Genomic DNA, 22,015 nt, shown 5'->3' on the forward strand with positions numbered 1-22,015 from the left:
GGACTCTTGAGAGTCTCTATACATCTCCACATACAAAGTCTTCTCTCAGGCACCTGGTGAAGAAAGTGATTGTCTTATTGTCCCTGTTAATTAAGCATGTTGAAAAAAGTAACTAAAAAGTGTTGGTTTTGGTATGGTAGACCCCCGAAAAAGGGATCGTAAAGTTTACAATTTAAAATAAATTAAAAAAAATATGTATAGAAAATATCAAACAAAAATAAGTCATAATATTGTATGTAGGAATAAATAAAGCTGCATGTCTTTGGACGATGGGAAGAAGCTTGAAGAAGCTGTAGAAAAGTCACACTGACATTGGGAGAAGACACAAAGTCCGCAGGACAGACCAGATTTGAAACAAAAAGCATATCATGTAGAAATAAGTATAACCACAAACCTTTAGAACAACATACCTTGTAATGTTTTTTCTTTACTTGCTGACACATTTGTTACAACTTTATTCATATTTGCTTTGGCAAGGAATTTGACACGCATCTTTAATTATGTGAAGAAGTAAACTTTAATGAATAGCAAAGGAGGCATAATCATGCACAAACATCTCAGTCCAGAAGGGCTTCTTTTGTAAGTTTATGCACAAGATGTTATTTGAAAATGAGTCGCATCTTCCTGTCCCCGAGGAGGAGTCTGCAAAGTAAAATAAAAAAACAGTTTTATTGTGCATTCAGAAATGACACCTTAAACCAGGGGTGTCAAACATACGGCCCGCGGGCTGAGTCCGGCCCGCCAGGGGGGTCCAGTGGGGTCCGCCGGATGACTTTGCTAAGTGTAAAAATGACAGAAAGACCTGCTCTAAAATAACGGATGGTCCGCCCTGCGTGACATCAAAGTGGACAGTATGTGGCCCCCTACCTAAAATAAGTTTGACACCCCTGTCTTAAACCAAATACAGTAACATCCGAATCCTTTTAGGAGTATAATGTGTAAATGTCGGGTTGTACCTACCGAACCAGTGCAGCAGCTATTAGGCCTCCAGTGATGGGTCCCACCCAGTAGACCCAGTGACGAACCCAGTAGTTGCTCACTACGGCTGGACCGAAGGCTCTGGCTGGGTTCAGGCAGGTGCCAGATACATCTCCTCTGACAAAACAAAGGGATATGAGTTATCCAGATGAGTTAACAATACTAGTATAAATATAAATATAAATACATTACTTACAAGCTTGTAAAATACCGAGGATGCGTCCCAACAAGAGATTAAGTCGCTATGTCCTTTTCCTCACTAATCTCTACTCACCCTGCCAGGATGTTGATAACAACAGTGCATCCCACCATAAACGGCACCAGGGGACTCCTGGTCTTGGCGTTGACGGCGCCCAGCAGCACCACCATGGTGACCAGGCAGGTCATGGCGACCTCTCCAAACACAGCTCCCGCTACCTCATCGTCGGGCTGCAGCAGAGCAAACGCGGCCCCGTGGGCTTTGGCGAAGTTCTCACTCGAGGTCATTGCCTGTGGGCAGAGGCGGTGATTCAAGTCTAGTTTATGCACACGGAGGAGAGTGTGAGATGGACGTTATCGAGACACAAAAATGAGACCGGTTCACCTTTGCCATGGCAGCTCCGAGCACCCCTCCGACCAACTGACTCGCTATGTATGGGGCCACCATACTCATCTCCATGCCCCCACATAGATAGATGCCTATGGTGAATGGGGGGTTGAAATGGGAACCACTGCAGACAGAAAAAGTCAGGACCAAAAAACAAAGTTCAGGGGGGAGGATTGAGGCGACTTGGCCGACCGTCGCACTGGCCTCGGTCCTCCGGTTTAAAGCTCAGCCTTCCTGGCCACGTGGCCCCTGGCTGATCGCTCTGTGCCTCGTCGACACCGCGTGCGGATTGTCCTGCCAAAGCTCTGAATGAATGCATTCTTGTTGGTTAATTGTCTGCGTTTCCCTCATTCGGTCATGGCTGTCCAAGCCAGGTCGTGACAGTTGGGTTTTTAGCACCTTTGACTGGGAACTATTACAAGATCGTTTTTTTCTGTCAAAATTTACAGAGGATGGAATTAATAAATGCATGGATATACAAGCCTGATTCGTTCAATCATTGACTATTTCCTATACTGTTCTAACTTTTATAAGAATAGCGAAAATCAGTTGAAAGAAAAAAGCTTTTTGTTATTGTTTTAAAAACAATTAACTAAGAGGATTAGATAAGGATATTTGGACTCAGAGTCATCGTAGATCCTGTTTCTGGTGAAAATGTTAGTTAATTAGTTTTCCATTCAACATACAGGAAGGAATTATATCATCACTAAAAAAACAGTACTTGTCCAGGGTGCACGACAAACTCGATGCTTCTCACCTGATCTCAGCCATGCAGGCCACCATAACGGCGACGGCCAGACCGTGCACCAGGGCCGGCTGAAGCCTCCCTGTAGACTCCACATTCTCTATGACCGACACACACCCGATAAACACGAAGAAAGTAGTTCCCACCAGCTCGCCCAGGCAGGGCTGAAACAGCCTCTCAAATATGTTTGTAGGTCTGGCTGGAGGCGGCTTGGACTCTGAAATCACGAGAGACGCCCGGACTTCACCTGACTCCATCTTCTCGTCAGCCATGAGTCTTCGGTTGTGAGAGCTGAGGGTGTAGCACTGAGCGTGCTGACCTGAGATGTGCACTCAAAGATATCTACTCTGCTAAGCACACAGACCTTGGAGCTTAAGGTTAGAGTCTAGGTGGAGGTGCTTCGCCGACTTGTTATGTTCTCACTGACTCTTTTTCTTATGAATTCAGCATGGTGATGCTATTTTGATTTTACACAATAGGGACGACAAATATGTAGAATTGTTTTATATTTGTCTTTTTTTAGTATGTGGATCAAGATAGAGTGAAACGCCAGTGCTGTAAAAGTCAAGCTGGGATAAAAAGACTGCAAAAAAAACATAAGCCTAGGTAAGGATGCGAGCCAAAACCCTTGATAAGTGTTTAGCCCAGAGCAAGGTGTCTGGTTTTAAAGGGATGGAAATGTTAACTTCATTTAAGTTTAATAGTATGATTGCATGATGCAACAGATTACGTTCGCTAATTAATCATTCATCTTGTGAAGGTCGTCTCATCAAAATATTGCCAGTGCCCTGACAGAAAAGGTCAAAGAGATTCTTTCAATCCAAACAGGATTAAGTGTCAAAACAATGTGTGAACACATGTCAGCATGTTTAATAGGAAATAATGAGTTCTTTTGAATTTGAATATAGTGTTGACTTTGGAAATGTGCAACTGATACTATTAAAAAAGAACTGTATTCTAAATAATAATAAAATCTACTTTTCTAAAACTGGTTTCAGCAATTGAACTCTACATACAGTGTGACAGAATAGTCTAAATGAGGAATAGCTATTGAGGAAAACAGGGACAAATCAGCTGTCATTACAATCAAATTATATTGATTATTCTGAGCTTTTTAAACCTCACCCTTAGTTGTTCTTTAACTTGGACAAACCCGGGTTAAATTACCCTCAGCAAAGTTAAGACTTGCACAGAGGAAAGAACAGACCCTGCATATTTCCTTCCATTTATTGGAATCATATAGTCATTATCGGTCCGATGGCAAACAGTTCATAGGCCACGTTGCATTGCTGGTTCTCCAATAGGAAGGACTTTACCATGTATAGAACATTGACCCTCATAAGATAGGCAGATAAGGCAGAGGTGTGTCCTTTGTGTGGAAAAGCCAATAAGAAGCCGTTATATCTTTAATGTTATATTTAATATAAAAAGATCCAATGAGGGAATTCACCATCACCTTAATGCAAGGACACTGAAGTGATCCCAGCGGGAAACATTCAATTTGCCTCAATATTGCTTATTCCCATACTACTGATGTTAAGTGTATTGAATGTGTTAAATCTGGCATAACATGAATTGTCTTATTCTGTTAAATAAAAAGAAGGAGCAACTGACTGACGTTTCAGAAGTTGTCCTTGTCGTGACGGAGCGCAGCCACGCGGCGGCAGCAGAGAGCCGCTCCGGCGTTTGATGACCGATCGCCCCAAATCAGTGCAGAGAAACACACCAGTCCCCCGAACGCGACACGGACTGACCCCGGGTCAGTGAAACGAATGCAATCACACGCCCCTCGGTCAGGTTTTTTTTTTTTTGACAGTTTTTTGCACGTGGAGTGCAGCGAGATTTCCGGTCGCCGCGTGTCTCCAATTTGCCCCCATTTAAGTTGAAATAATCAGCCTATTTTAAACACCTATTTTCTAAACTACCTTCCAATATCAACCAAGGCAACGACTGTGACTTTGTCAGTCACTTATACTTATACCCCCCCCCCCCCCCTTATCACGTGTCACATGGGCCGCGCGGCGCCCAGTGGGGAAGTAGAAGGCACTTCCTCCTTTAACGCGCTGGTTGCACGCAAACCAGTCGCTTCGACAGGAGGCCCACTGGTTCGTGGGCGACGGGGCGTCCAGCAGCTCCTAGCCGGCTATTTCGACTGACTCCCCCCCCCCCCGAGTTTCGGAGGTCGACCCGTCCGGTTGTTAGTGCGTTAAAGTGAGGAGGAGGAGGAGCAGAAGGAGGAAGAGGAGGGGGTCAGTCCTGTCAGCCACCATGGCTGCGACGTAGCGCAACTTTTGTAATCCGCGGCGGAGGAACGAGCAACTTTTTTTTAGCGAACTTCCAGGGAGGCGCGAGGGAAGGAGGCAACATGAAGAAGCAGTTCAATCGGATGAGGCAGCTCGCCAACCAGACGGTCGGGAGGTGAGTGCTTAGTTTGCGACGATGGACATTTGTTTGCAACAACATTTTGATTCTGGCGGGGGGGGGGGGGGGGGGGGCAGAGACCGTGGAAATGTCTCGTGGTTTGGGAATATTGGGAATATTCCCGGTTGTTTGCTCTTCTATGTGTCATGGTCGGAAGGGCGGATGGACACCTGGGTAGTTTACAGCTGTGCCGGCCGGAAACGCACTGAAACGAACCCACTTCGACGGTGAGAACAGCGCGAGCTGACAATTCCCGACGTTCTCGTTTATTTTGGTTGATGGTCCATTAAATGTAAAAGGAAAGTATAAAACATTTCCCCCATAGTTTCTGTGAGTTCGAAGAGGCTTTCCTCAAATGCCCCTTTTTGTCTCTAAAACACAAAAATTGTAATCAAACAAACAAGCAGTACATTCCTTCAATGTTCCCTCGTTATTTGACTTCTAATTACATGGATTCAATGTTCCTCTCTGTTTCTCTTTGCCTACTTTAAAGGTAGAAACAGAACAGCTCCACTTTGGGCCCCTCCGCCCGCCGCTTCAGCCGCAGTTGACACATTACTCGTATTCTGCTGTTAAACGCAATGGGTGTGCACACAAACACACATTTCCTGATGTGTGAAGATACTGGAAGTTGGTGTACACACACTCCCGCTATCTCTGCCATCCCCTCCTCTCCCTTCATCTCCGCCCCTCAGGGGTTTCCAGCCATGTTCTCCATCAGTCGCCACCACGGAGACGACGTCTCCAGTGACGATGCCGCCGTGACGTTTCTTTTAAAAGCCTGTGTCCGTCCTCCCATAACAACACCCCCCCTCCCGAAACGCCCGCAAGCTTACACACACTTTCCCACTGTGCGTTACTGCTGAATACCAGGGAATCCATTGGTGCCATTGCAGCCTGAAGCAGAGTGGAAGTTATGGCCTCGTATCAAAAAATGGTTGAGATTAGAAACTATGCAGTCCAAGTCACTGAAGTCAAATGTCCAAATGTTTTTCTTCAAGTAGAAAAAATGGTATTTCCGGCGCCCCGTGTCCCGTCTTCAGCATCTTACTACATTCTTTATAAAGTCTCAAAGGCAGAAGTAAACAAACGTGTACTATTCCAACATTACAAACCTTCATCTTTCTCTGATCCTTTTTCCTCCGCAATAACCAATCGCTCATCAGTATATTTGGTCATCAATGCGATGAGTTTATCGACACATTCTCAAAGAAAAAATATAAAGTTGCATCAAACAGCCTCCGGAAGCATCCGATCTCCATGACGACGCCGCCACCGCTCATACGTCCGTCATCGTGAACCCTCACAAAAAAAACCTTTCATAAAAATGAAACCAATTCTCTTTTTTTGTGGTATAACAAACCAGTTTTGCACAGCTCTCGGCACAGGAAGGGCCGGCCACGGAGGGTTTTTTGTGGAGTAAGCGTTTCCATCGGCTGTGACAGGCCGGGGACGTCGCACGGCCACAGGGGCGTTTTATTTACAAAAGAGGAAGCGGTTTGATTCACGGGCAGTTGTTGCAGTTTAATGGCTGAGCGGTTTAAGCTCAAAGAGCAATGGAATCCTCGCGTACCTCTGCGACACTTAAAAGAGATGAGCTTACATCACGCTTTAAAAAAACTATAATACACGATGAACAAAAGGTGTCCTCTGGTTTAGTACAAGTAACACAATTGCTTTTTCTTCTCATTCTGTGTGTTTTTCTTTGAGGTTCTGGGCTCCAGCTTTGTGGGAGTCTATTCTTAGAACAATGGCTGGTGGACAGTCAAGCTGAACTCCTCAAATCAATGCTGAAAGCAATCTAAAGTTCGCTCGCGTAGTCGACCAGTGAAAATGGTCAGTAAAAATAAAACTGTTTTGGAAGCTACTGTTGCGGTTGGATTCATCGAGCGGACATTTCATAACAGCTGGGGCTGCAGTAATGATTCATTTCTTTATCAATTAATCAATACATTTTCTTGTTGAATGGTTTGACCCTAAGAATCAAAAGATCTCAGGGCTCAACGTGACAACTTTAAAAAAAAGTCATGTTTAGTTCCACCGACAATCTAAAACCAAAGAAATTCCATTAACCAGCGAGGAAAAAACTTAAGACAATTAAAGAGATCAGCAAAATGAACGTATTTAAATACTTTGTGCCTCAATAGAATATCTGCGTTACATTAGGATTGCCAGCACTTGCGTACCAAACATCCAACCTTTTGACCGCATATGTTTAAAAACCAGAATTTCTACTCCTGGACACAGCTGAGTGCAGCCAAGGTGTGTTTGAATAACAGACATTTCTGGCGTAAGTTGAGGGAAGGCTTTATCTGTAAGGTGTGACTGTGTGACGTAATCGCCATCGTGCGGCGGTGGTTTAATTGATCCCTGTGAGAGTTGAATCCATAATGTAGGCCTGCTCTAGAAGGGGAGAGGTCTTCGTGTGTGTGTGTGTGTGTGTGTGTGTGTGAGAGCGAGTGAGCGCTGTACTCGTCTTATTTGGTGGTTGATTTGTGCATTTCCACATTTTCCCAGACGCGCTTTACTGGAGTGGTGTCACCATTCTGCTTTCTGCGGACTCTGCAACAATGTACAGTGTGTTGCAGACATCAACAAGCCACTTGCTAACTCCCCCACAAACGCACACACAGACACACACACACCTTGCCCCGTTGCCATAACAAACAAGGTGAAGATGACACAGCAGGAAGTGTTTGTTTGCAGCAATTCAACTGGTCTATCGTGGAATCCAGCCACAGGCTCAGGCTGGTGCAGGCGTGCATGCATGTTGTTGAGTGTGTGTGTGTGCAGCAAACTGCAGCTCCCACATGCTTTACAACCACGTGACGTTTTGGTGCGCTGCGCTCCGGGCGCAAACTGCAGACAGGTTGGTCTGGAAAAAAACACACTCTTGCTTTAGCTCAATGGTCCTGTCACTTCCTCGTAGTCTGAACAGCAAGTAACAAAAAAAAGTGAGACGTGTCCAAATACTCACTGCATACATACTTCAAAGTCGTTGCTACGGCAGAGGTGTTGCCCCTTGACTAAAATCCTCAGCATTGCATTATATTGTTCAGGTATTGATTCCTCTTATCTCTGTATGTCAAAGGTGTTTTTATTTCTCTATTTGCTGTCAGTGTTTGACCGTTGCTTCAAATTGTGCGTTTCCTTCAACAGGGCTGAGAAAACGGAGGTGCTGAGTGACGACCTCCTACAGGTGAATATGACATTTTCCTCCTATGAGATGAATCTATATCATGAAGTTACTACTTGCACAGGATTCAGGGTCGCTGCAGTGACGGATGGACCTTAGTAATTAACAGATTGGTGTGGACACGGCGTGTCTCTGCATTCATTTGTCTCATAAGTCCACTGTCAACTGAACAGCAACATTCAGCATATTCATCTCAAAATGAAGTCTGAAGACCTTCTCATAGATTCTTTGATTAATTGGCCCAGAGAATATCAAGTTAGCGACTCATTTCGGTAATTTTATAGTTTTAATCATTTTGCAAGACAATTGACCAGCATGTAATGGTTTCAATGTTTAGCCCTTTGCTGACATCTTACAAGTGGAAAAAATGGTTAATGAAGAAAGAGCAGATTATAAGGGATCATGAAAATAATCCTTCACAAACCTACATTTTGCATTCTTTACTAAACGGACCTGCGTCCTTATTGGTCCTTATGAATGTCGTTATTGAAATTCCAGAAAAAGTGAACGTTTATCTCCTGCTTTCACGTGAGTGGGGCCGTCATTGAGTATCTGACACCCGTGAAGCCAGTTGTGTCCAATTCGCCCTCAAAGCCGCTTCACTGCAGTTGTTTTCGGGACGAACAAAATGCAGGAGTAAGACAAGTTCCCCTCACACGCTAAAGCCATCATGCCTGAGCCTGCCTGCTGGGGCCAAATCTCGCTGCAGTATTAAAAAAAACATACTGGTGAGACTTTCATTCACTTCCACCTCGCCGCCGCCTCTGGGGTTCTGCTACGTAGGAAAAGTGCCTCATGGTTTTCCACTCAGGGTAAACCCTGGCAAGGTTCTGGAAATCCTAGTGTGAGTGTGAGTGTGTGTTGGGGGATGGGAGTACTCTGGCATGTGAAACTGTGAGATTACGGCGAGGGAAAATAGTTTTGAAGAAATAGAAGTGGCCTGAAGAAGACGCAGCATGTTTACTGTGTCAAGGGGGCTTTTCTGCAGTGAAAAGGTGAAGGTTGAGTCTAAAGTGTTTCATTCGCTCATCAACGTTTTATTATGCGCAGCAGTAAACTATGCACCTCGTGTGGTTTGCATAGGCCGCAGCAAACAATGCAAGAGCATTGGTGTCGATGAAAATGGAATTTATACTTTGTTTAATAACCTGATATGCAGCGTCGCTTTGCTGCAACCGAGGCGACTTTCTAGAGCCGACTTTATGTTGCTACATTGTCCCGAGAGCGCGCAGAACAAAGCGACCCAACCCTGCCAGAGAATGCCTCCTCTCTGGCCCTCGTTCTGAACGACAGGAGCTTTGTGCTGCGCTGGACATTCCTGTAGCTGCAGCTCTCTGCGAGGAATGTGACTGTCGAGCCGTCGGCACCGTGGAAGCAGCTTGGACGTCTTCGGCCAGAACCACTCCGAGCTTCGAGGCGGAATCTGCAGGAACTCAATCACCATCACGCAGACACAAGTTTGAGTTTTACTGATTAGTGGAACACTTAATCAGTATTGGCCTTTAAATCCAATCCGCACAAGAAAAAGAGCGGAACAAGTTTTACAGTGTTATTGTGCTGGACTTTGTTTTAAAATCCATTAAGCAAATGAGATATAATGAGCTTGTTGGTCATCTTTTAAAGCTAAGATAAGCTGACGTGAAGCCGTAACCTTCTCACCCAAACACTAAAATTAGCGCGTTTCCCCAAAAAGTCCAACCCCTCCCTGAAGGCCTGCACGGCTATTTCAACATCCCGTTTCTCCTCTCTGCCGTGAGCGAACCCGACCGTTGGCCGCGCTGCCAACGAGGTCAGCCATCCACACCGCCACAGCAGCTCCAAACCACAAAACGAAACCGTAACCCCCCCCCCGTCCCCGGTTCCTCTGTGACTCACTAAACGTTCCACAGTTTTATGCTCTTGTAGGTCAGAGGTCGCAAGCTCGCTCTGTCCGCTGTTTTCATTGCTGTATGAAAAAAAATAAAAAGGATATTAACCGTCTTGTAAACCTTTGGACCGCTGCATGACGAGAGAAGGGATTGCGTTGTGCTGTGAAACGGGATTTTGATCAACGTCTCTCCAGCGTTGTTACGTCTGTTCGTCAGGGTGTTTCTGCCGCGGTGCTTTCGCGCACGCGTCTCCCGAGGGTCTCCCGGGTGATTTGTACCGGTCGGGCCTCCTTCTTTCCCCCCTCGGCTTGGAGCGTTGGACGTCTGGATCCAGATACTTAGACATCCATCGAATTTTTTTTAATCCGAGCCGGGGATCAGCTGAACGATGAGCGAATCAATCGGGATCAGGGCAAGGAAGCCAAGTCCATCTGTGGTTTGGCATGAAGCAACAGCTGCAGGAAAGAGGGAGGAGAGAGTAAAAAGGGGGAGGTCGAAGGAAAAGTTTGTGTGGGAGAGGAATAGATTCTCGTGGCGTAAAGAGAACAGCAAGTTAGCGAGGATAAAGGAAAAAGAGCGAGCGCTCGATGGGGGATCAGGCGGCAATTCAGGGCCTCCGATGATGTGACACGGCTGGATGTTGACACAGAAACAGGAAGTGGATACTTAGAGACGCGAGCGCCTCGCTTGCTTTAGTGCACTACATTTTATACACTTCCATTCGGCCACTGGCTTCAGTTCATTCAGCAGTTGCTTGAAACTGGCACTTCAGTTCAGAGTTAAGTGATTATCACGATGGTATTTAAGCTGCAGGCAGGAACTGAAAACTCTCACAGGTGCATTCAGGGACACTCTGAAGTCTCGGATTACAGAGTTGTATGCTTAAAAACCTGAAAACGTTGGGGATTGATTTAGAATCTTTTGTATTTATCCGCAGTAATCTCATTTTATAATAGGCCATTATACGCAATGTTGCAAGTCAATTAACAGGTTGTGATTGTGAACTTGATTTGTATTCTTATATTTCTGGATTGAATCTTATTCTCCATGGATTTTCCAGAAGGTGCTTTATACATGTAGACAACTAAATGTTATTTGTAGTGAAGACCACAATCCATCAACCCATCACTTATCTTCCCAGTTTCCCTCCATCTGGATGTCTGTGCAACCTCTGGTAACCCTGCACAACAGAGCCACCTTTCAAAAACAAGACCAGGATGGAAAGTGTGAAAAGGGATGTTTTGCCTGTTCATTTTGTTTTTATTTCACCTTTTCTGTCTCGTGTGCACGCGCAGATCGAGAGGCGACTGGAGTTGGTGCGTTTGATGTCGCACAACACGCACAAGAGGCTGGTGTCCTGCCTGCAGGGTCAGCTGGGCACGGACACCGAGAAGAGACATGTAAGAAGCGCACTGTCTCCTGACTGTTCTTTTATTACACAGCTGCACTTTGGGCATCACCTCCTCCTATGATCACACAATCAGGATGTCTGTGCAAAGCTTTTCTGGTTTTCCCGTGAGAATCACTGTTGCTAATACAGAGATGTATTCGCAACAGTTGAATCATTGTGACGATATTGTCTGTATTAGCAAGTCTGTGCTATGAAAACATAGCGCCTCGTCTTATGTAACGCATTGATATGAGAGACACATGAGAAAAATATTCAGCTCTGGCCTCCAGCCAGCTTCGCTGTCACAGATATCAGAACTCGACGCAAAAAAACAGGTTTATGTTACATGCTGTTTTTTTATATCTCCCTTCTTTTGCTTTTAGCTCTATTGCAAACGCCTCATAATTTGGTTATTTCGAGGAAAATGGCTATTGACTAAACTTTGTCCGCTGGTCTGCTTGCAGAAAAGGTTGCCGCTGACTACGCTGTCCCAGACCATGCAGGAGGGAGGCAGTCAGCTGGGAGACGAAAGTCTGATCGGGTGAGATAAAAAAAAAGAGACCAGTTTTGGGTCATGCTGACTAATCAAAGCCGATTGGGCTTTTTTGGTAAGGGGGCGTAAAGAGACTGTCTCAGAGAGAGGGAGATTATACATTATTACATTACAGGTCATTTAGCTGACGCTTTTATCCAAAGCAACTTGCATTGCATTTTTTTTTGTAACCCATGGCTTTTTACATTTTTAGTTATAATAGCATTATGATGAGCATGACATCTCCCTGCAGGGCGTCCAGCGTTCCTGCTGGCACACAATTGAAAAATGAATTCCATCGATCCTAATGAACTGAAATACAACATTAAAAGTGACCGTTAAGGGCCGTTAAGGGTCTAACAAGGGCGCTCTTGTGTGTCAGTGTGTTTATCTCCCTGTGAGAACAGACGTGATAACATCCCTATATGTATACGTGTGTGTGTGTGTGTGTGTGTGAGAACAGCAAGATGATGGACGTGTGTGGGGAGGCTGAGGGCAGGTTAGCGGCTGAACTGATGCAGCATGAAGTCCAGATTGAGAGAGACGTCCTGGAGCCTCTCAACCAGCTGGCTGAGGTAAAAACCCTGCAGCCCTCTTCATGCTCCAGGGATCACATGGGACCTCCTACTATTGACTAAAACACTCGGAAACAGCATCGGCTTACATTACGTGTGTTTTTGGAGTCCTTCGTCGTGCCAAATTCAACACCGCATCTTTTTTTTTTGTGTTGTACAACTATTCTGCATGATCAGTATTGACTAAATGTTCTCACAGGAAAAACGTGTGCCTCAGTGTTGACTTCTCCGTTTCTCTCACAGATTGAGATTCCCAATATTCTAAAACAGAGAAAGCAACTCGCCAAGCTGGTTCTGGATTATGACTCGGCCAAGACGAGGTGCCCTGGTTTATAATCTTTTAGTGCCACTGTGTCAGAATGTTAACTTTGATGTCAAATTGTAAAAAACAATTTGAAATTGAAATATTTCAATCGGATAGGCTCATGCTTACTGTATAACGTGTGTCTAAATAATGTCTTGCCCCACAGGTACTACCAGGCAGCAAAGTCCAGCAACCACGCTATGGCAGCTAAGGCGGATTCCCTCAAAGACGAGATGGACGAGGCTCTCAACAAAGTAGAAATATGCAAGGTAGATCTTGCCTTGTTGCTCAGAATGCGATTTGTGTTGTCACACAGCGGCCCGATGCCTCGGCGACTGTGGTTTATACACGCTGCACTGTGCAAAGAATATTTCATCCGATGGCTCTACATTCCAGTCGGGGCCTCTTCATCAAGTGAGGCGCGTGTCTTATGAACTGGCTGAACAAAAGAAGCCTTGTAACAGGAACCAACCCATTGTGCACGTTATTAGGGCCACGGAAGTCAAGGTCGTCGCTTTGTCATCTGGAGTTCATCTGCGCCTTAATGAGAAGTTTGAGTGACAAGTAAAGCAGCTGGTTTATGGTTGCCTTAATAATTGCCATGCGTGGAAATATGTATACATGTATTTTCCATCCTACAGGACCAGCTCTCTGCAGACTTGTACAGCTTTGCTTCCAAAGAGGGAGACTATGCGCGCTACTATGTCCTGGTGGGTGCACTTGTATTTGAATGACCTTAAACGGAAATGTAAATGTGATGCAAACGTGATCCGTTCCACTATAACTGTATGACTTTGCTCTATGCCAACGGTTGTGTCTATGACCTGTGATTTTGTTTGTGTATTTGCACCAGTTGTTAGAGGCCCAGGCCGACTACCACAGGAGGTCGCTGTCAGCTATGGAGGCCGCTATACCGACGATCAAAATGCAGCAAGGTGAGAAGCACAATTTAAAGACATTCAATGCGCTAACAATGAAAAAAACATAACCTTTTTCATGCATTTGTCACTAAACTCTAACAGAGTTCTGGAGCTGGCAGACATCGTTGTTGTTGTTGACGTTGTCAATAGACGAGCTGCTCTGAGAAATGTAGACCGGCTTGTTGGGCTGCGCCTGTCCAGGTTGTCAGTGCAAATAAAGAAAATCATGAACAAGCCAGCACAACAGACTGAAAGTCAATTCATTCTCCAGAAATCAGTTTCTCTCGCGTTGTGTTCCTGTAGAGTATTTAGATGCCCTTAAATAACTAGCTTCTTGCAGTTTGACGATGAGAAATTCTGTAAATATTGTTGGGTGATTAAAGAGAATTTCTCCTCCCGAAATGTGCCCATGGGCACACTGAAAGTATCTGCATTGTAACATAGTCACCATTGACGGTAGAATAACTGTACAATGAAAAGCGCTTTAACAGAACTGCACTTGTGACTGTTTCCGCTAGACTCCTGGATGGAGAAGCCGGCGTTCGGCACGTCTCTGGACGAGCACCTGAAGAGGAGTAACCGCGAGATCGCTCTGCCAATGGAGGCCTGCGTCATGATGCTGCTCGAGACCGGCATGAAGGAGGAGGTAGGGATGGAGCGATGGATGGAGCGATGGCAGGGGAAGCTTGAGTAGATGAACGTTGAGGGTTAAATCACCAGAATTTGGACATACATTTGTACCAATGAAAACGTCACTCTCTATGGATCATAATGAATGCTCCCTACAAATGATGGCACGTACAGTCTGGAAACATCTGTGGCCAACTTGGCCAGTGGTCAGTTAGCCTTGAAGTTGGAGGAATGTGTGTGTGTGTGTATGTGTGTGCAGGCATCTGTTAAGCATTTCCATGTTCAGTATTCAATTGTAACCATATCACTAGACTCCCCAAGGAGGAGATTTTTATTTAAGGAAACAAAACTCATGCTGCACGTCTAGAGAAGTCTTCTTTCATCCCGAAAGAGAAACTTCACTGTTTGCAACAAAAACCCGTCCAACCAGACTTTCTCTGGCGTTTACTGACCTTTGTTTGCTCTACTTCTCCTTTACTGATGCCTAGAATCACTTCTTCAATTCCTGCACTCAAACGGTCACATGTACCTGGACAAAAAGCCCTAATCAGTCGTTTTACCTGCAGGGTCTCTTCAGAATAGCTGCTGGAGCCTCAAAGCTGAAGAAGCTGAAAGCGGCGCTGGATTGCTCCACCTCGCAGCTGGAGGAGTTCTACTCTGATCCCCACGCCGTCGCCGGTACACCCTCTGAAACAGGTCCACACAAAGTGCGTCCATCTGGTTCAGATCCTCTTCTCACAGCCTTTCTCCTCGTACACAGGAGCCCTGAAGTCCTACCTCAGGGAACTTCCTGAACCTCTAATGACTTTTGGCTTGTACGACGAATGGACTCAGGCCTCCAAGTAAGAAAACACACACAGATATGGCTCTTTTTAATATCCTGCAAAAACCATCTCTGTCTTTTTTTAATTAACATGAAACCCACACCTGACGCATCGTGTGCTCACATGTTGATCTAGATAAGAGACTGTGTGTGTGTGTGTGTGTGTGTGTGTGTGTGTGTGTGTGTGTGTGTGTGTGTGTGTGTGTGTGTGTGTGTGTGTGTGTGTGTGTGTGTGTGTGTGTGTGTGTGTGTGTGTGTGTGTGTGTGTGTGTGTGTGTGTGTGTGTGTGTGTGTGTGTGTGTGTGTGTGTTTTCAGTGTGTCTGACACTGACAAGAGGCTCCAGGCTTTGTGGGTGGCGTGTGACCGTTTGCCAAAAACTCACAAGGCAAACCTCCGGTAAGAACATTTTCAGCAGCGCCGCATCCCGTTGAGACGGTGCAATAATATTTTCTTATTTAGCGGAGAAGTATGCTTTTTGTTGTTTATTTTAAGTAGTTGACATCAACTGAACTGAATGTATTAAGTGAATTTCTCTTCTGTTTTCTGTGGTGGAAATTTAGTGTATTAAGCCCTGGTGAGAAATCAGAAGTATCTTAAACTCGTTTGTGATGAGGTATTTATTACTAACTAGAACGTAGAAGAATCGGAACACAAACATCAACACAAGCTGTAAGTGCAGACAGAAGTGGAATGACTCACTTCAGCTGAAAGAGTACAGTGTGTTCCGCCTCCCTTAGAGGAGCAGGAAGCTTCTTGGGGTAAATAGAAGCTGTAATTACGCACCAGAGAGGTTTGCGTTGCCCAATCAGAATACACACCTGCACAAGGAACAGTAACCAGATGTTGAAGGAATGTACCCTTTGACCCCCAGACAGCCAGAAGATGTTTCAGTCCAGAATAGAGGTCACTATGTTCATGGGAGAGATTTTACAAAGTCTAAGAGAACTCTGTGTGCACGGGATCAATCAGTCCCCCCCCAACATTTCCACTTTTATTTGTGGTTTTATCAGATGTATCAACAAACCACTCACTTCTGCTTCGGACAATTTATTCCTTTGTTCAAAATGGTGCAAAATAAACCACGTACACACATGTGAGAAGAACTGAAAAGAGAACAATGCATTCCTGTAAAACAATATTATAGATTGCAGTAGCTTGCAGATTTTTTTACAACAGCGTCTGTTTCAGGTATCTGGTGAAATTTCTTGCCAAACTGGCTCAGGACAGTGAGGTTAATAAAATGACTCCAAGCAACATCGCCATAGTCCTCGGGCCAAACCTGCTCTGGGCAAAGACTGAGGGGTAAGAAGTCTGCACTGTTGCCTCACACGCGTGCGATACAAAGTGAGGCTGAGGCTGATGAAGCTTCCTAATGTTCCCGTCGGTTGGTGGCTGTGCTCAGGACGCTGGCAGAGATGGCAGCCGCCACATCCGTCCATGTGGTCGCCATCATTGAGCCCATTATCCAGCACGCCGACTGGTTCTTCCCTGAAGGTAAAGCATCTGTGTTGCTGTATTCGCACCCGTTCTTCTCTCCGTCTTACCTAAAGGAGGCTCAATAGTGAAGAACGGCAAAGAAAAAAATAACCAAAAGATGAAGTGTGAAATGTAACAATCAATTGTTCGTTGTCCCCCTTGTTTAATTTATTTACACTAAATATACGTCTATTTGTAGGACATGTTTCAACTGTTGTTTTTTTATTTGTGTGGAGGTAATAGCTTTAAGTGACAAATGTGTTGTCTTAAAAACAACCTCTTCTAAGTAAATAAAAAGTAGTTCAACATTAAACACAAACCTGCAATAAGACCAAAGTATTGTTACACATTTTCATTTTAGATTAAAAGTTAAACGATCCCTAAATGGTAAATGTCAGCGTAGCAAACAATTGGATTACTGATCATAACACAACTGCCGTCAATCATTAGAAGCATTCGGAGATCATCTTTGTCCTCTTTTCACCGCTCCTCTATCCGCTGTGTTCCCTCCCAGAGGTGGACTTCAACGTGTCGGGCATGTTCGCAGCAACCTCGGACCTGGACCCCGCCCTGGAAAGGAAGCGCCCCGGCAGCCTGGTGGGGCAGGACGGGGACGGTCACACCCCCCGTAAAGACAGGTACCTGCCTCGCCCCAACCTCGGCCTGACCCTGACCCTCCCGTCTCGTCCCAAGACGCCGAGCAGGCAGGAGTCGCGGGGCCCGGTGGTGTCGGCACTCTATGTAGTGGCCAACGAGTCCATCACAGTCACAGAAACCCCCACTGAAGATCTGCCCTGTCCAGACTTCAGAGCTGCGCCGCGGCCCAATGTAGCTCCCCTGAATCCAATTACCGATAAGTAAATTAGGGGAAGGATGTTTTGTTTTTGTTTGCTTTTTTGCACCAGGTTTTTTTTTTTTTTTTTTGGGGTGATTTCCGCATAAGATAATCAGTTATGTTTTCCTCAATATTGGTAATGAACGGGAGTTCCCTCGTTTCTTTCAGACAAACACGAACCGTTCTTCACAACAGTTTTCAGCATCGTTGGGATAACGTTTTGTCCAGAGCTATAATTTTGGTGTGTTGCTCTTGTGTACTCTTGTGTTATCTTCCCTGTTTCCTAATTAAAGCTTAGGTCCCTCAGTAGGATGCTGGTTTTATGCTTTGTGTGGGCTTCCTTTGTTGCATTCTGTTTGTATGGTGTGGCATATTTTTTTTTTTTTTTTTTTTTTTTTTTTTTTCTGCCTCTGCAGAGATGTCGCAGTTCTACTTCAAAAGGTCACTTACGCGGTTTCACGCTCTGTTTGGGTTTCTTCATTAAACTCAGGAAGCGGTGCTCTCTTTCCGTCTCCTGCTCAATCTGTGTCTGTCTGTCTGTCTCGGTCTCTTGTCTGATGGCGTGTGGTTCGCCCTCCTGAACTCTCTCCCCTCTCCCCCTCCCCTCCCCTCCCTAGCCCTGTTAACAAACAGCCGGAGCCCGCTCCACGTAGAGCCAGCGCTGTAAATAGAAAGCAACCGCAGCTAACCTCACCCACCTTCCAACCCCCAGTGGCCCCTCTGGAGGCCTGGGGTCCTGCCCAGTCTGAGCCCCAGCTTCTGTCCCCGGCTGCAGAGGCTGAGCAGCCTGGCCTGGGTGGTGCTAGTTCTGGTGCTGGTGGTGGTGGTGGTCGGGGTGGTGGGGTCCAGGTAGCGACAATGCAACCTCGGGTTGTAGCCCAGCTGAGCGCAGAGGAGAGCAGGTAAGGAGGAGCGAGCTGAGGTAGCGACGATACTCCACCGCCTGCTCGCAGCCAATCAGCCCAATCCGGAGCTCATCCGCCCGCTACTTCGTTTGTTCCCGTCTTTAGTTGGTCTTTGGGTTTTTGGTACCCATGTCGGATCTCCTAAATTATAAAATTGTGAGAATAACGACGTCGGTTACCTCTACAGCTTTTAATCTCCTGCATTTTTTACAAATTAAGAATGCTTTGATTACAGGCCTCTTTGATTCTCCATCCGACTTGTGATGAATCGCCTCTATTTTCAAGTATTCACTTCCTTCTTATCGCCTGCCTGCCTGACATGTGATTTTGCACCTAACTCTTACTCAGCTTTTGAACAAACCTGATTTTGCATCTTCACTCCACTTGCCTTTATGGAGTTGTGCGAGTTACTTTTGTTAAAACCTTCATCTAATTGTCATTATCTTTTGAATGGAAGTATGTGTCATTTTGTTTTTTCCTCGCATGAGTTCTTGTGGCACTTCCTTGTTCAGGTAGAGTTGGCGTATTGATGGATTGACATTTGGATTCATTGTATCCCCCCAGCCCTGCCCGTGAACACACGTCCACCCCCCCGTCCCAGAGGAATGGTTCAGTCCATCTCACAGTAGGAACCCCCCACTCTCAGGGTGGATCCAGGGGGCCAAGTCCACACATGGTTCGCAGAGGTGAGAGAACGTACCGATTTTACAATTCTGGTAAAAGTAACAAGTCAATGTTGTTGTGATGTGTCAAAATGGCCGCTTCCCTCCGAAGGCACCAAGAAACAGGCTCCGCCCCCCCCCAAGCAGTTCAGCCCCTTTGCCTCTCAAGCTAGCAACGCCCCCAGCTCCCCTCATTACCCACCCATCACCCCCCGACGCAACCCCAGCAAAGACAGCCTGATCCAGGCGCCGAGCCACCCGCCCCCGCAGCCTCCTCTAGCCCCCCACGCCCAGGGGGAGGCGGAGTCCTCTCCCCCCAGCAGTCCCACTCCTCCCGGTACTCCGCCCAGCGATGGGCCGCAGTCCAGCCCGCTGTCTTGCTACCAGTCCGGATCTCTGCCTCGCCCCTCAAGGCCGGCCCCCAAACCACGGCCCCGCCCCAGCATGCCGCCGCCCCCCCAGCCGGCAGGAAATGACACCGGTAACGGCGTCTGCGGCTCCTCCTCCAAGATCATAACAGGTAGACGGCCTCACAAATCCGGCTTTTCCATGTGTTTGTTTCCTGTACGTTCGGATAATGTGCAGCAGCATCTCAAGTCAAATCAAACATAGAATACATGCGGGTTTACTTTAGTAAACATTTTACTTAAGTAGAAGTTTTTTGTATCCGTTTATACAGAAAAGCTAATTTCATAATATTATAAAACTGGATGCATTGACATGTTCATTACTTTTAACGTTTCAGCTGTCAAAAGTGAAGCTAATTTTATTACTTTATAAACTTCTAGAAGGTTTAACTCATAGTAAGACATTTGTATTCAGAATAATAGTATAATATATGCTCAAAGTACTCCTATATTGACAAAATGTATAGTGGAATAAAAAGTACAATATTTATGTCTGAATTGTAGTTCAGTAAAAAGTAACAGAAGACATAAATACTGAATTAAAGAATTTATGATACACAAGCTCAGTGTTTGAGTCGCTTATACTCAAAAAAATAGATATTTTTATTCAGCATTTTAATGATATTATGATTTATCAATTGAGTTTTGATTAACTACAGTGTTTTATGAAATAGCATAAACGGGAACACACCGTTGGTGATTAAAGTCGTATCTTTTTCTGCGTTGGCGTTTCGACGACTGAAATCACACTCGGAGCGTTTGAGTGATTTCTGCACTGCTGTGTTTAGCTTCCTGGCTCGTGGTCTCAGGATGTCGTAGTGCTTCAAATACTTCATGTAAATGTGGTGATCCGACGCATGACAGGAAATGTATAAATATTACAGATGTCTGAGCTGCTGGTCTGCCTGTAAGATGAGCTTTGCAAGGCAGGTGATGGTAAGGATCTAAATGGCTGGTGTGTTGGCCTCGCTGCTGTGTGTGCTGCATGTTAGCGTCACTCTGCACATACCGTCTGCGTGTGTATTAGTATGCACTTGGGCTTCCTTTTAACCCCGCTGTCCAGTGAAACTAACATGATCGTGTGATTTCCGGCGTGCACATTTTCTTGATCCGCTCGGGTGCAGAAAACATGTCATTAAACGATTTAACACACCAAGGATACTCACTTCACTTCTAAAAAAAAAAAAAAAAATTCAAGTTATTGCAATATTGACTAGACCTTAGTGGAAGGATCGATCTTTGGTGTCTTACAAAAGTGGTGTGTGTGTGTGTGTGTGGTCCCGTTTTAAACCATGTGTTCTATGTGCGTGTGTGTTGCTCTTAAGTTTGTTGGTTTCACTGCTTGAACTCAAGGTCAAGTTTTTCCTGATACGTTCCTCTAACTGTCATGCACAGAAGGAGGCGTATCCCTGAAGGGGATTGGACGAGCCTTCATCCCTGAAGTGAACGTGGACCATCACCGGGAGAGCTCTGCTGGTCAGGAGCCCGCCCCCACCCACACCACCACCACCACCCCCCCAGACTCCCATGCAGAGCCTCAGACAGAGTCCACCGCTCTGTGAAGAATCGAGGGCTCGCTGCGATCCTCTTTAACTCAGCCGCTCCGTGTAACAAAGAACCATCGGTCCAGCCCGGATCCTCACACTCTATGCACGAGATGTCCGACTGCTCTCTGGGGGGGGGGGGGGAAGTCTGCCGTTTCTTCTTATTTGCGGAGTCGTATCTCAGAAAAACACTCGCAGTTCCTGTTAGCTACTGGACGTCATATCTTACGGCCGATGTTCTATTTTTCTGGGTATTTTAAGATTGGACTGCAGAGCCTTGCTGGCCTGGAGGCAAGTGAGAGCTAAATATATTGTATATGTAACCGAAACACGCTGAACTCAAAAGGTGCTGAGCTTTCAAAGCTTTCACTTGTCTATTTGAACTTTTAATCCAGCTATTGATGACATCGGTTCAATACTTTTGTAAGTTTTTTTTGAGACCGAAATCTGTGAATCCTGTTCAGCAGCTTTTTGCGGATGTTCTTGAGCCAGCCACTGATTATCTATTCAGCATTTTCCCGATTGGCCAATTCCAATAATTGTCCCACTTCACTCTAAACACTTGTAAAGGACCAAAGAAATGGATGTAGGCCAAAGGAAATTGAATATAAGTTTAGAGGTTTTGTGCAATAAAATGCAGTTGTCTCCCACAGTGCATATGCTGTACAATTTGTTATTTCAGTTGTCTTTTAATCCAGCGGGGAAGAATATTGTTTGATTCCAAATGGACAAATTCAAAATTGCTTTAAACTTCAGATTGATCAGCTGTCCTCATTAAAAGGGATTTTTTTGTGTGTTAATTACTTTAAATACAAAGCTTGTAATCTATCTCTCCCACTCGAGCTTAACGCTATGACCAAATACAGCCAAATTCTATTTTGTGTATAATATTGACCACGGCTGATCATCTTTTTTCTGTAAATTTCTATATATATATATTTTTTGTCTACTTGCTTTTTTTAATTTCTCATTCATGCATTTCTATGTTGTCTTCTGCACACAATGCATGATTACTCTTGATAATTAAAGGTTGTTCATTATTTTACAATGTTGTCAGCTTATCAGTTATTTTTCAAAATAGGATGGAACCGCCAAAAGTAGATGCAAAGCCTGAAAAACACTTCAATCTGTCATTGTCATTTTAGTATATTATTCAGCAGTTATTCTTTATAAATATGACATGAGTTTTTATCTGGATGTGTTGACATAAGTATTTC

General features: G+C 45.2%; 2 protein-coding genes across 7 annotated transcripts; one reads left to right on the top strand and one right to left on the bottom strand.

The window, feature by feature from the left end:
• Positions 1 to 500: 500 nt before the first annotated feature.
• aqp8b (aquaporin 8b) lies at positions 501 to 3,152 on the bottom strand. Its single transcript, XM_040190057.2, has 5 exons — positions 2,322 to 3,152; positions 1,562 to 1,688; positions 1,253 to 1,467; positions 961 to 1,095; positions 501 to 642 (listed from the first exon to the last, which is right to left on the bottom strand). Exons 1-5 carry the CDS (start codon positions 2,579 to 2,581, stop codon positions 600 to 602), a joined length of 780 nt encoding a protein of 259 aa, XP_040045991.2. The 5' UTR covers positions 2,582 to 3,152; the 3' UTR covers positions 501 to 599.
• A 981-nt stretch (positions 3,153 to 4,133) lies between these two features.
• On the top strand, positions 4,134 to 21,843 carry arhgap17b (Rho GTPase activating protein 17b). 6 transcript variants are annotated; one of them, XM_040191296.2, is made up of 21 exons: positions 4,134 to 4,727; positions 7,890 to 7,929; positions 11,090 to 11,194; positions 11,649 to 11,725; positions 12,180 to 12,291; positions 12,535 to 12,611; positions 12,762 to 12,864; positions 13,237 to 13,305; positions 13,449 to 13,530; positions 14,034 to 14,161; positions 14,712 to 14,823; positions 14,906 to 14,987; positions 15,285 to 15,365; positions 16,158 to 16,271; positions 16,372 to 16,463; positions 16,960 to 17,083; positions 17,898 to 18,182; positions 18,750 to 18,871; positions 18,960 to 19,367; positions 20,139 to 20,190; positions 20,650 to 21,843. In XM_040191296.2, exons 1-20 carry the CDS (start codon positions 4,675 to 4,677, stop codon positions 20,144 to 20,146), a joined length of 2,274 nt encoding a protein of 757 aa, XP_040047230.2. In that variant the 5' UTR covers positions 4,134 to 4,674; the 3' UTR covers positions 20,147 to 20,190; positions 20,650 to 21,843. The 6 variants fall into 6 exon arrangements, with proteins under 6 accessions (XP_040047230.2, XP_077939966.1, XP_040047229.2 ...); XM_078083840.1 differs by having other exon boundaries at positions 20,653 to 21,843; XM_040191295.2 differs by lacking the exon at positions 20,139 to 20,190.
• The last annotated feature ends 172 nt before the right edge of the window (positions 21,844 to 22,015 follow it).

Source organism: Gasterosteus aculeatus, chromosome 11 (assembly GCF_964276395.1).
Source record: "Gasterosteus aculeatus chromosome 11, fGasAcu3.hap1.1, whole genome shotgun sequence".
NCBI lineage: Eukaryota > Metazoa > Chordata > Actinopteri > Perciformes > Gasterosteidae > Gasterosteus > Gasterosteus aculeatus.